The 13,716-nt window shown below is 34.7% G+C and overlaps 1 protein-coding gene across 1 annotated transcript in view; it reads right to left on the reverse strand.

Moving 5' to 3' along the window:
• Zdhhc15 (zDHHC palmitoyltransferase 15) overlaps positions 1-13,716 on the reverse strand; it is a 90,680-nt gene that overhangs the window by 13,452 nt on the left and 63,512 nt on the right. Inside the window, exons 9-10 of the mRNA XM_026405591.1 lie at positions 13,221-13,347; positions 10,564-10,667 (exon numbers count right to left, since the gene is read on the reverse strand). Coding sequence (XP_026261376.1) covers positions 10,564-10,667; positions 13,221-13,347 — 231 coding nt within the window. The remainder of the gene's footprint in view (positions 1-10,563; positions 10,668-13,220; positions 13,348-13,716) is intronic.

Raw genomic sequence — 13,716 nt, forward strand, 5'->3', positions numbered from 1 at the left:
TTTCATCGTTCATTTCCTTGTCCACATAGATGCATGTCAATACTGCTTATATGATTCCCAATTTTTACTTTCTCTAATTTTATTCTCTCCTTTGATTTTCTCCTTCACCTTTCATGGGTTTATCTGCCATAATTCCTATAACTACCAACGACTCCCAGATCTCTCTAGTTGGTGGGACTTTGTCCAGTTATTTAAAATGTCTCTTGGCTTTGATCCCTCCTCTCCATTTTTAGTGTTACAACTACTCATGAATCTATTATGACACACACTGGGCTTTCTGCTGCTCTTTTTAGGTCTTATCTATCCAAATTGTAACTCATCCTGCTTATTATCAGTATCTGAGTAATATTTCTCAAATTTATCTTTCATTATATCAATATTAACTCATGACCATAACATTAATATCTATTTCCTTCATCAAGTCTACAGAGCCCTCCACCATGAGGTTTTATCTTACCTCTCTGAAGACTACTGCTCACAATGCACAATGCCTACCATGTGCTTCAGAATGGGTGGCCTCTTTAGTCTTCTTATCCCATTCACATTGTACCTCTTACTTGAAGTGTTATTTCCTTCCTCTTAGCGTCTATGTTAATGTTATCCACCCTAATCACATTTAAGGAAGTCCTGCCTCTTCCTTAAAACCTTACTTGTATTGACCATATCCTTTCCGTTTTTATTGATATAGTTTAAGCATCACTAACCATCAATCACACACCATATGTATCACACAGTGCTTAGCATAAGGCTAAGCCTACATTAGGTATGTAGTTAATAGCATCACTTTTATAGAAATGCTCACAATCAAATGCATTGGACTTAAGGGCTTTTCTCATCTTTCCCTGCAATTGTGAATTTCTTGAGGGCAGAGGCCTCTTTTCACTTATCTTTATATCCCTCCATAGTACCATGTTTGATGTATCCCCTCGGAAGTGCCTTCTGACCTCAATGGTTAAAGACTTGCATTATTTCAGGAACACATACTAATTCGGAGTTTAGGACTGGACAATGCAGGTAAAACAGTAAAATGAACATCCATGATACTACTGCATGAAATGAGTTTTCTAGGAGCCAAGGGCATGGATACTTTCTTCTTATCTAGAGACCATGGGGATCATGTCAATTGCAGATTGCTTACTTACCCAAAGGAGTAGCCCCACCCTAACCTAGTATATTATGTTTGATCCTTTCAGGGATGAGACCTAGAATTACTACTCTTGAGCAAAGGCAAATGACAGGTGTGAGAATAGGTCATTGATAGACTGGTGGCCAAATGCTAGATAGAGGTGATAAGGGGAGAAACTATGTGCATATAGAGAATATATGAATAAAATATTTTGTTTCAGGACACATGAGGTATATTAAAATGTAAGTTTACAGTATCCTTTAGTATATAATAGCATTCTTTTTTTTAAAAAAGAAAACTGGGAATGGAATCACCATCATGGCATTTGCAGGTAAATGGATGGAGTTGGAAAAGATAATGATAAGTGAAGTTAGCCAATCCCCCCAAAACAAATGACAAATGTTTTCTGTGATTTAAGGATGCTGATTCATAATGGGGTTGGCGGGGAGCATGGGAGGATTAGATGAACTGTAGATATGGCAGAGGAGAGGGAGGGAAAGGAAGGGGGTATGAAAGATAATGGAATGAGATGGACCTCATTACCCTAAGTACATATATGAAGACATGAACAGTGTGACTCTACTTTGTGTTACAAACAGAGATATGAGAAATTGTGCTCTGTATGTGCAATATGAATTGTAATGCATTCTGCTGTAATATATAACAAATTAAAATAAAATAAATATTAAAAACAAACTAAAAAATCAAACGATATGCATTAGAAACAAAGAAAGAAACTATTTGGTGAAAAATAACAGGTTGTGGTTATTTAACTTGACTACTGAATCCTGAGTATTAGATGGGCCCATAAAACATCACAGCTTAGGGCTGGGGCTGTAGCTCAGTGGTTGAGCACTTGCTTGGAACAAGTGAGGCACTGGATTCGATCCTCAGAACTGCATAAAAATAAATAAATAAAGATACTGTGTTCATCTACAACTAAAAAATATTTTTTAAAAATCACACCTTAGAGCTGAAGATAGCTTGGACACCATGGCATTGAAAATGAGGTCAGAGAGTAGAAGGTACTTTCCACAGTCTCAAGTCCAACCTAGTAGCAAAGCTGGGAAGTGTTTGCCATGTTAGAGCCCTATGTTTTTCCATTCTTTTATTTTTGGTGAAATAGTCACAGACACTGAGATAATTTATTTTGAATGGAACTTAAAAAGTCTATAAACAAAAAAGGAAATAGGCACAAAGGAGAGCTACTGGGTAGTACAGTGGTTAAGAGTTTGGACTCTGGAACCAGTATCTGTTGCTTACTTAGTTGTATGACTTTGGGTTTCTCTGAATGTGAGTTTCCTCTTCTGTAGAATAGGGTTGTTTGATATTTACAGCTCACAAAATGATTATGATTATTAAATATAACAAAGCCTGAAAATCATCTGGCACATAATAGTCATTAAACTAACAGCTGTGCCCTCTGAATGAACCCAACTATCATTTTCTTTTTTCAAAATTTTTAATTTGTTCTTTTTAGTTATACATGTTCTTTTTAGAATGTATTTTCACATATTATACACACATATAACCTCTCATTATTGTGGTTGTACATGAGGTGAAGTTACACTGGTCGTGTATTCATATATGAAGATAGGAAAGTTATGTCCAATTCATTCTACTGTCTTTCCCATTCCCATCACCAACCTTCCCCTCACGCACCCACCACTCCCACCCCATCCATTCTGGTGAACCTCCCCTTCACCTTCCCACCCGCCTATTGTGAGTCAGCATCCACATATCAGAGAGAACATTTGGCCTTCGTTTTTTTTGGGGGGGGATTGGCTTATTTCACTTAGCATGATAGTCTCCAGTTCCATCCATTTACTGGCAAAGGCCACAATTGCATTCTTCTTTATGGCTGCTAACCATCATTTTCTATGTGTAACTGTGTTTTGCTGGGGTTGCAGAGAATAAGGAAATGCAGTTGACAAGCTCTTTGACTTCAGTGGGTTCCCATCTAGGACCCTATTGTACAACCTTTTACTAGAGCCAAACTATTTTCTTCCTGTCCCCCTCACTTAGTTTGGGGTCTTATTAATTACAACCAGTGAATCTCCTCATATCTTCTGTCTCTTTCCTTGCCACCAATCCATATCCTATCTAATCATTAAGGCCCCAATTCTATCTACACTGTGACCAGCCTAGCCCATAGGAAATCACCCTCCCCCCCCCATTTAATTATCAATTTATTCTGAATTCCTGTGTGGAAAGATGGAAAGAATTGACTGAAACTAAGGGTTTTTCTATAGCTGTCTGTACCTACTTCCATTATTCATGGGAATAAATAAGAGCAATTTGGTACCTAAGGAAGTATATTTTTGAGGCAGAAAACATAAATTTAAATTAGGACCCTAAGTTCTGTGGCAGTATTTAAAGTTCCTCAGGCATAATCATAGGTCTGATTAGGCCTGAAGAACTAAGTGATAAAGTAAGGTTTCCTTCAAGCAAGATTCAATGGCTCTCTCTCACTGGGAGATGATTGCACAGAATATCACCTAAAGAGGCTTCTTCTAAACAACAAAGCTCTTAATGTGAAAGACTTCTTGTCTTTGAACCAGAGCTCTTGTATACAGGATGTACTCGAAGAGTTTGAGTTCTGAAGAAGAGAAGGGCTCTCACCAGTCCTCTCAGAAGGTCCAGGGATTAGAGCAATCTCAGCCCTATAATGAAAGTGTGCTTTGATAGGAGTATCATTTCATCATCTTCTGAAAATAGTATTTTTCTCAGATCAATCCCCTGCTCAGAAACCTTCAGAAATTCATCACCCACAGAATAAAGTTCTTAGTCTTGTATCCGAGGTCCTACCCAATTTAATATCAATTTACCAGCTGAGTCAATCTAAAAATCAGCTCATCTGGTCAATAACATATCCTGTATTGTGTTTTATTGGACAGCTTTTCAGGTATATGTCTTATCTCCCCAGATAAATGTAAGACCTTTGAGTTTAGAGACTGTACTGTTTAAAACCTGTTATGGGCTCAATGTTGTAACTTTAGCATGCTCTCAGTAAATACTGCTTTATTTCTTCTGCTGTTCTTTCTAACAGGTGATTTGTCATGGCAGCAGAAACTATCAGATTAAAAATAAATCAAAAACCTGTTCTACATTGAGCAATAGTAATGGCTGTAAAACAAAGAAAGCTTTATCCAAATAAAGGAGTAGAAAATTAGCTACATATGAAACACTTCATATACTAGATGATGAAATTATTATTTGTCTGGGTATGTGTTAAGCATTTGACAGGGAGGAGATTAATTCCTCCAAGTCCTAGTTATAATTAGCATCAGAAAGCTATATTGGCAAATTAAAGCAAATTTTTGGTTTTGTTTTATAAAGATTTTTTACTTTATAAAATATACCTCTTGGGATATACTCTATTAAAAATTATCAAAGGAAATCAAAGAGTTCATATCTAGTCTCATTATTGGAGCTCAAAGCAGTTATGGCTAGTTAAGGAAAGTTCAGTTCTTTTACCACTAGATTCTTTTTTTTTAAAGAGAGAGAGAGAGAGAGAAGAGAGAGATAATTTTTTAATATTTATTTTTCAGTTTTTCGGTGGACACAACATCTTTATTTTATTTGTATGTGGTGCTGAGGATCGAACCCAGTGCCCTGCGCATGCCAGGTGAGCACGCTACCACTTGAGCCACATCCCCAGCCCAACCACTAGATTCTTTTGAAACGTTTTTCCTCTTATAGTTGATACACTGATACAGAATAAATAAAATATGTTGTGCATAATTATCACATACCCTGGGGCTTGATCCTGTTTTGGAGCTCTTTACTGGATTCTCAAACTAGGATAATAGAAGCACTGGTGAGAAGGAGAGAAGGAACAGACTTTACAGTCTCTACTAGGAAATAAAGTAAGTCTAATGGACAGAGGTTATGTAATTACAATTGGCAAATGCTAACCTTAGGTATTTATATCAAAGTCAAGACTGAGTTAATTTCCTGCCAAATAACCACAGAATAAATGTATTTGGTAATGTTTTTGTAAAGACTCAAATCTGTGGGTCTAGGCAAGAGATTCATTGAAAGGTCCATTACTATGAGTTGATATTTGTGCCTGAAAGTAAGAGGAACTGGGAAGTCCCTGGAAACTGTGGGACAACTTTTCTCTGAGTAGTTCTGATTCCATCAGAGTTAAGCCTAGACCCTTAAGTCTCATGACTACCATTCAGGGCTCAGGTGCCTTGGTTTCTTATAGTCTGGGCAAATCCACATCTGAGATAGTAACCTTATAGGAGAGTGTTAAGGAGAACCCCTACATGAGTGCTATAGGTCACTTGAAGTTGCTTATTTGAGTCAATGTGAAAATAAACCTTTTATGCCTCCTTTGTAAGATCTTCAAAACCAATTAGGGCTGTATTACTACTTATTATAAAGTATTTCTGGATAATTACTTCTTGAGAGACACCTAATATTATTCTATCAGGGATGTTGGGGAAAAGAGTTACTTCCAGATGACATTAGCAAGATGGTAGAGTTGGAGTTGCTAGCCTCCCTTTCTTGCACAAAGAGCAACATTTTGGCAGCTATACATAAATGAAAATAACTCTGGAACAGCTCAGGAGTCCATTTAAAAAGGGTCTGAATTAGAACAAGATATATTTCATGCTTGTATAATTATGTCAAAATGGAATTTACTGTCATGTATAACCAAAAAGAACCAATAAAAAAGCTGTATCTACAGTGGAAGAAACAACTCAATAATGATCACACAAAAAGGGTGGAAAGGATAGTTTCATTTTGCCTGTATCACCCCATACCCTAAGCTGGTATCATTTAGCAGGAAAAGGGAATAAATTTAACCAAGGAAGTGAAAGATACATATGTTATAAACATTAAAAAACATATAAACATTATAAACATTAAAACAATGATGTAAGAAACTGAAGAAGGCACAAATAAATGGAAAGATATCTTCATGGACTAGAAGAATCAATATTGTCAAAACATCCATATTACCCAAACCAATCCACACACTCAATGCAACCCATATCCAAATACCCAGGGCATTTTTCACAAATAGAAAAAAAATCATAAAATTTGTAAGGAACCACAGTCAAAGTAGCCCTGGGAGGGGTTTGGAGGAGAACAAAGTTAGAGCCATCACACGATCTGATTTGAAATTATATTAGAAATCTATGTCAACATACTTTATATACAGAGATATGAAAAATTGTGGTATATATGTGTAATAAGAATTGTAATACAAAAAAACCAAAGTACATGTATGAAGACATGAATTGATGTGAACATTCTTTATATACAAAGACATAAAAAATTGTGCTCTATATGTGTAATGCATTCTGCTGTTGTGTATTTAAAAAAATAAAATCAATTAAAAAGAATTTTGGATATGGTATAAAAGCAGACATATAGAACAATGGAATAGAATACAGAGTGCAGAAACAAACAAGCATATTCTGTTAAGTAGTCATTGATAAGGGTGACAATAACAATAAAATGTGAAAAGGGTAGTCCCTTCAATAAATGGTGTAGTAGGGAATCCTGTATATCCACATGCAAATGAATGAAATTGGATCCCTATCTTATATAATTCACAAAAATTCAATTCAAAAGAAATAAAATACTTAAACCTAAGGACCCAAACTATAAAAGTCCTAGAAGAAAACATAGAGGAAAGACTTCTTCACACTGGTCTTGGAAATGATTTTTTGGATATGAAACTAAAAGCACAAGAAATAAAAGCAAAGCTTAACAGTGGGACTAAATCAAACTAAAGAACTTCTATACAGCAAAAAATAATCAACAAGTTGAAAAGGCAACCTATGGAATGGGAGGAAATATTTATGAACCATACATATTTCATTAATAACCAAATTATGCTCAACTCACAGAACTCAATCGCAAACAAACAAAATCCAAAAAAATCCCTCTCAAACAAAATAAACAACAACAACAAACAAACAAATGAATAACTGGATTTAAAAATGTGCAATGGACTGAAATAGACATTTTCCCTAAGAAAACATAAAAATGGTCAACAGGTATGTGAAAAGGTGCTCCAATCCCTAATCATCAGGAAATTGCAATTCAAAACCACCCTGAGATATTACCTAGGATGCAAGGATGGCTATTTTCATAAAGTCAAAAGATAAGGCTGTGGATGTAGTTTAGGGAAAGGGTGTTTCCTACCATGCACAAAGCCCTAGGTTCAATCTCTAGCACAACACAAAAAAAGTCAAAAGATAACAAGTTGGTGAGAATATACAGAAAAGGGAACCCTTGCATTCTGTTGGTAGGAGTGTAAATTGGTATAGCCACTAGGGTAAACAGAGGAAAATAGAAGTTCCTCAAGAAATTTAAAATAGAACTTCCATATGACCCAGCAATTCCTCTTCTGGGTATATGTACATTCCATGTTCATTGTTGCATTTTTCTTGTTCACTATGGCATATTAAAGATATGGAAATGACAAGTGTCTATGGATACATAAATGGATTAAAAATTATAAAATTCACACATACACAGGATTATTATTCAGCTTTGAAAAAGAGAAAATACTATCATTTGCAAAAAAGAAATGGATGAAATTGGAAGACCTAATGTTAATTGGAATAAGCCAGACACAGAAAGAAAAATCCTTCATGATCTCTCATATATGAGGAAACAAAATAACAAAAAAAGTCAAATATATAGAAACAGAACAGAAGGGTGATTACTAGAGGCAGCATAGGTAGGCATGGTGAGATGTAAGTCAAAGTATACAAAGTGGAAGTTATATAGATGAATAAATCTAAAGATCCAAAGTATAATATATGAACTATAGCTAATAGCATGATACTGTATACTAGAAAATTTTCTAAGAAAGTATATTTTAGGTGTTCTTATCACAAAAAAAAGAACTAAGAGATGATTAAACTGCTTACCCATAGTGATTACCTATGCATATATATCTCAAAACATCATGTTCTACACCTTAAATTTTTGCAACAAAAATAAATAAAGAAGAAAATTATAAGAGTTATTCCTTTGTGCTACAGTTTGGATCTTAAATGTCCCCCAAAGACTTTGCTTCTGAGAAGGCCAAGGGCTTCTTTAACATTTCACATACAAGTAGGCTTTGACTCACAGCAGTTTCCATTAAAAAAAATATCCCTGACAGTCATATTCATTTTATCATTCATGACACTTAAGGATAGTTACCACAGATGCTACCTATCCAGTTTAGAAGAAATGGATCCCAATTTTGAACAAATTTGTAGAAAGACTTATATTGTAATCTCTAATTTTTAAATGTAAGCTACAGGAATGACCACAAGTAGTAATACAACAGATTACTTCCTTAAAAAGATAAAATGTAACCTCAAGTCTCTACAAAGTTTTTTAAAGATGCCTGTTAAATATTCTCAGGAGACTACATGGATCTGTGTACTTGATTTACATACATTTACTTTACTTTACGTTATTTATTTGTATGTGGTGCTGAGAATCGAACCCAGTACCTCATGCATGCTAGGCAAGCACTTTACCACTGAGCCACAACCCCAGCCCTAAAGTTGTTTCTTTACCTAGTACTTTTCTGTATTAAAATAAGGCAGGGAATTCAAAGAAGATAACTTCATATAGTTCCTAACTATGATATTATATTTTTACTTAACAGGCTACTATTAGTATATTTTAGCATTTTAGTTGTTTTCATTATGCAATGAAAAAGTACATGATTTATAGTAAACTAAACAGAATATTTTGGGCTGGAATAAAACCCTGACATCATTTCTAAAGGAAATTAAGTTCAACTCACATAAATTTACTTATAACACCTTTCCCAGGAATCTACGTTGTTAAAAGTACAAGGACTATTTGTGGATGATCAGTTATGCATAGAAAATGGAGAAACTGAGAGAAACATAGAATCAACTGGACAAATAGCACAGCCTGAGAACTTGTGTTAGAGAAAAGCATCCTTTTCTAACAAAGTTGTTCGATGCTAAAATGAGTTCAATGAAGTTTAAAAACTTATCTATGTGATATGGCATAGTCTCACTAAAGAAGACTTAATAGTCTTATGATTTTATGAGTTATGTAAGATTCAGTTGAATTCTTCAGAGAGCAAGATGGCACCAAATCACATCACTGTGGTTCATATGTATTTGTTCACATGAGAGACATAACATTATACTGGGGGGAAAAATCCCAGGATTTGGAATCAGGATGCATTTTAGTCCAGGTTCTATCACCTTCTTGCTCTGTGATCTTGAAGAAGTTATTTAACACATCATAATCTAAATTTCTTCAGTTATAAGATGAGGATGGTATTTGTAATAATGTCTACCTAATACAATGGTTGCAAAGGTCAAAGGTTGGAAAAAGCAGGTAAATAGTACTTTATCAAATATAAAATGATACACAATTTTTAAATGATTGAATGTTTTTTAAAAAGTCTTAAATTGAAAACTGCTTCAAAAAGTAGCTGGTTTATGATGTGGTGCTACATCTATACTTAAATTTTTTCTGCTTACCAATACAATTCATAGATGTTTTTTTTCCCATTGTGGGGTTACATCAAACCAGGTCCAGACTCCTTCAGATTTCTATTAGAATTTGGGTTTTTAAATGTCAAAATAAGAGTTTGTATTACTTGTGGACTGCAGTAAGCAAGTCTATTCAGAAAGACTGAAGGCTGAACTCTGGTAGGTCAAAATATAGTTAATTTTCCAGTAGTCATCAGGAGGTACATGAGGAAGTTTCTTCTACTGTAAATTCTTTGGGTTGGGTGATTAACTGTTTTCTTTTGTATTTATGGATCTGGGGCTGTTTTGTCTTCCTTTGTTCTATAAATGTACTTTTTTCTAAAACTGGACTTTGAAGTAGAGAAGCTGGTCCAAGAAAATCTAACTGGGTGAACATTGAGAAAGCTTTATTTTCTACCTCTGCTCCCTAACTCATTGCTTTTCCATGTCTTCATACAATCTCATTCATCCCAAGTACTGTTTGTGGTAACTATTATAAGTCTCTATTCAAAAACAGTACCAGCTACTGTTTTATTTGAAACAATAGCTAAAAATTACTCTCTGGATGGCTGGTATTGGCAACGTAAGCAAATATTAGAGTCATAGAAGTAGGCCTACCAACAGGCAGAGAAATAGGGCTGGTAATGTGAATACATGCATAGCACTTTATTAGGTTTCCTGATTACCTGAAAAGTTATAAATCATGATATTGCAAAGCTGATAAGGAACCTCCTAAACTGCCATCTAATCCAATCTAAGCTACCCAATTCCACTAAACAAATCTGGCCATACTTACCATCTTCCATCCAGAGGGCACTTAAGAGGCTGACATGCTTATAAAATCTTTCTGGATATGATTTACTCATGACACATTACATTGGCTGTATTAACATGGATCTATAGTGCTCAGCCTACTCAGCAGAGAAAAGACTTCCTTCTGAGACAACCCACCTCGATTATCATCCTCATTGTCTTCCCATCGTTCTTCATTTGCTAGTAGTGGGTTCTGTGACTCATTCATTGACCTCATAGGGAAGGAGTGTCCATCACCAGGGCTGAAGGAAAGAAAGGCAGTGAGATTTTGCAGTAGACACATACTTTTTTGTAAAGGTCATAATCCTTAGAAATAGGATATATATTTTTTCTATAATATAGGACTATATATATGTATACAAATATATAGTCACACTTGTTTTCTAAAACCTGAAATAGGCTCTTATAATAGCATCATTATAATGCTTTAAATTTCCATATTGTGTTTGCATGTCCACATCAGTGACTATTTTTGTTCGTAAGAAACTTGAAGGGAGGGGGGATAGTAGAGGATAGGAAAGGTAGCAGAATACAACAGTTACTAATATAGCATTATGTAAAAATGTGGATGTGTAACCGATGTGATTCTGCAATTTGTATTTGGGATAAAAATGGGAGTTCATAACCCACTTGAATCTAATGTATGAAATATGATATGTCAAGAGCTTTGTAAGGTTTTGAACAACCAATAAAAAAGAAACTTGTTGTCCACAATGCCCAGTACAGCAATATTCAAGTTTCATAATTATTTAATGATGATGATGCCAACTTAAATTCCACTATCTTATTGTTTGATTCTAAACATTCATGGAAGATGAGTAGACTGAGAATGAGTGAATAGAGTGGAGATAAGCTGCTGTGAACTGGTGATAGGTAATTCCCCAAGTACCTTATCATTATTTGGCTTGCATAGAAGAAAGGTTATTAGGAGCTATGAGAAAAAGCCCAAATGAGGTATCTCTAGAGTGCATATTTTGGGCACAATTATCCACCTGTGGGTATACTTTGTGCATGTTTATGGTAAGCTAGGGTCACTTTTCTGGTTAATTTCTGACCATTAACAGATCAGATATATTGGAAGGAATTGTGGTGGTCCTGGATAGACCAGGTTACAGTTTGTCAGATTTAAATTTGGAATGTATTCACTGATAGAGACTCAAGTGTTCAAAGTGTAACCTGGTCTAACACCTGTGTTTCTACATCTGAATACATTCCAAATTTAAATCTGAGTGATTTGGATTATTCATTTGATATGAGCTATGCCTTTTCTCCTGTTCATGAATGTGATTAACCAAAAGTTGACAGATTTTATTGATGCTACTGTACAGATAATATGTTACTGATTATAAGTAAATGAGGCTTTTGTTTTTATATCAGAGAAGGCTCATTTTAGACCTCCCTTTGATGTGGTAATGGTGTGCATTTGTGTCTGCATGTGTGTGAACAGGGTATAGATAATTGCTGGTAACAGTTATTAACCAACATTACCCAGTGACATAGTTTTGCCTTGTGATTTATAGTCAGGAGAGTAGAATATATCACATTTTAAACAAATGCGTCTATAAAACACTAACTGGTGCAGAGGAAGTATCAGGGCAATGAGTGAAGGGAAGGGGTAAATTTGCCTTAGTTACCACCTAATCCCAGCAAAGTTTCTTCAAATAAGTGAACATAAATGTATCCTTGTCTGAGGAGCATATCTAAAGGGGGATGCAAAAAGCCAGTAAACAAACTCTGTTGCAGAGGTAGTTTTGTTAATGGTTAATCTGGTTCACAAAGTTACTCAGAGGACACAAGCTTTGGCTGTACTGATTTCTCATTAATTTCCTTTTCTGCATTCTTGTTGTGGATTTAAGAATTACACACAATCTATAAATCAATCTTTCTTTCTTCTCATTTTTCCTTCACAAAAATAACGTTAATATTTCATCCAAAATATGAAAAACAAAGAAATGTAAACTATTTACTGAGACTATTTCCATTACCACTTTTAGTATTTTTGTCATATTTCCCCTCTTTTGCTTTTCTCCTCTCTATATGTTTGTTCATATTTTCTTTTTTAAAATTTTTAAAAATATTTATTTTTAGTTGTAGTTGGAAACAATACCTTTATTTCACTTATTTATTTTTATGTGGTGCTGAGGATTGAAACCAGGGTCTCGCATGTGCGAGGCAAACACTCTACTGCTGAGCCACAACCCCAGCCCCTTGTTCATATTTTCAATCAACATACATACCATTTTGGATTTCACCTTTTCACAGATAATATTCTATGCATGTCCTCTTAGTGTGACATCATCTTATAACCACTACTTTTGACTACATAATAATCTATCTAGTGGGTATATATATATTTTTCTATAATATAGGAATATATATACATATACGTATATATTCCTATATTGTAAGATATTTGTGTTGTTTTTTATTTATTACCTGTAAATAATTCTATGAGAGACATTTTTGTACATAGTTCATCTCTTTCTTTAGGTTAGATGCCCAGAAATGTAATCACTGGGACAATAAATATGTACATTTTTATAGTTTTGATACATATAACAAAATTCATTTATAAAAGATTAGTACTAGTTTACCTTGCCACAAACAAGACAGGAAGATGTCTATTTTATCATATGCTTGCCTCATGATTTATCTTTGCTAACCTAGAAATTAAAAACTTGGGAAACAGAGTGTCATGTTAGACAGAGACCTGCTGTATACTATAATCAAAATTGAATTTGGTACTTCAAATCATACTACATCATCAACCTCTTTCAGTGGTAATAATTACCCACCTGGACCCAATAGGTATTAACCAGAACTTCTTATTATCTCCAAACACCTGTTGGATATTCTTGATGAAGCCAAGATTGAACCCATTTTTCTCTGGGCCACTTGTAAACACTGGAGTGCAGAAGGCCTCTAGAATAGGGTAGGAAAGTTTCGGGGGAGGGGGGAAGAGGAAGAAAGAAATAAAGGTACAAATTTCAGCAGTCATGATTTTACAGTTCCCCATGAATGTAACTTGCTTCTATGATATCTTTTTGCTGTGTTAGTATAGGTCCCTCATTTTTAGTTACTGTCAAATTACTTTGTAAAAATCAGTTTAATCACTTAATACCAGGTAAGTTTGTAATTCCATATGAAGAAATAGTACTCATATTTTGAAAAAGGCAGGGGAAACACATTATGGTAGAAATAATTAAGCAGCCATGGGAGTAGCATGTATTTGTACTGCTGGATTTCAGGAGTGAAGGAACAGATTTAACAACACTTTATTTGAATCTAAGT

The sequence above is a fragment of the Urocitellus parryii genome, chromosome X (assembly GCF_045843805.1).
Source record: "Urocitellus parryii isolate mUroPar1 chromosome X, mUroPar1.hap1, whole genome shotgun sequence".
In the NCBI taxonomy this organism is placed as follows: domain Eukaryota; kingdom Metazoa; phylum Chordata; class Mammalia; order Rodentia; family Sciuridae; genus Urocitellus; species Urocitellus parryii.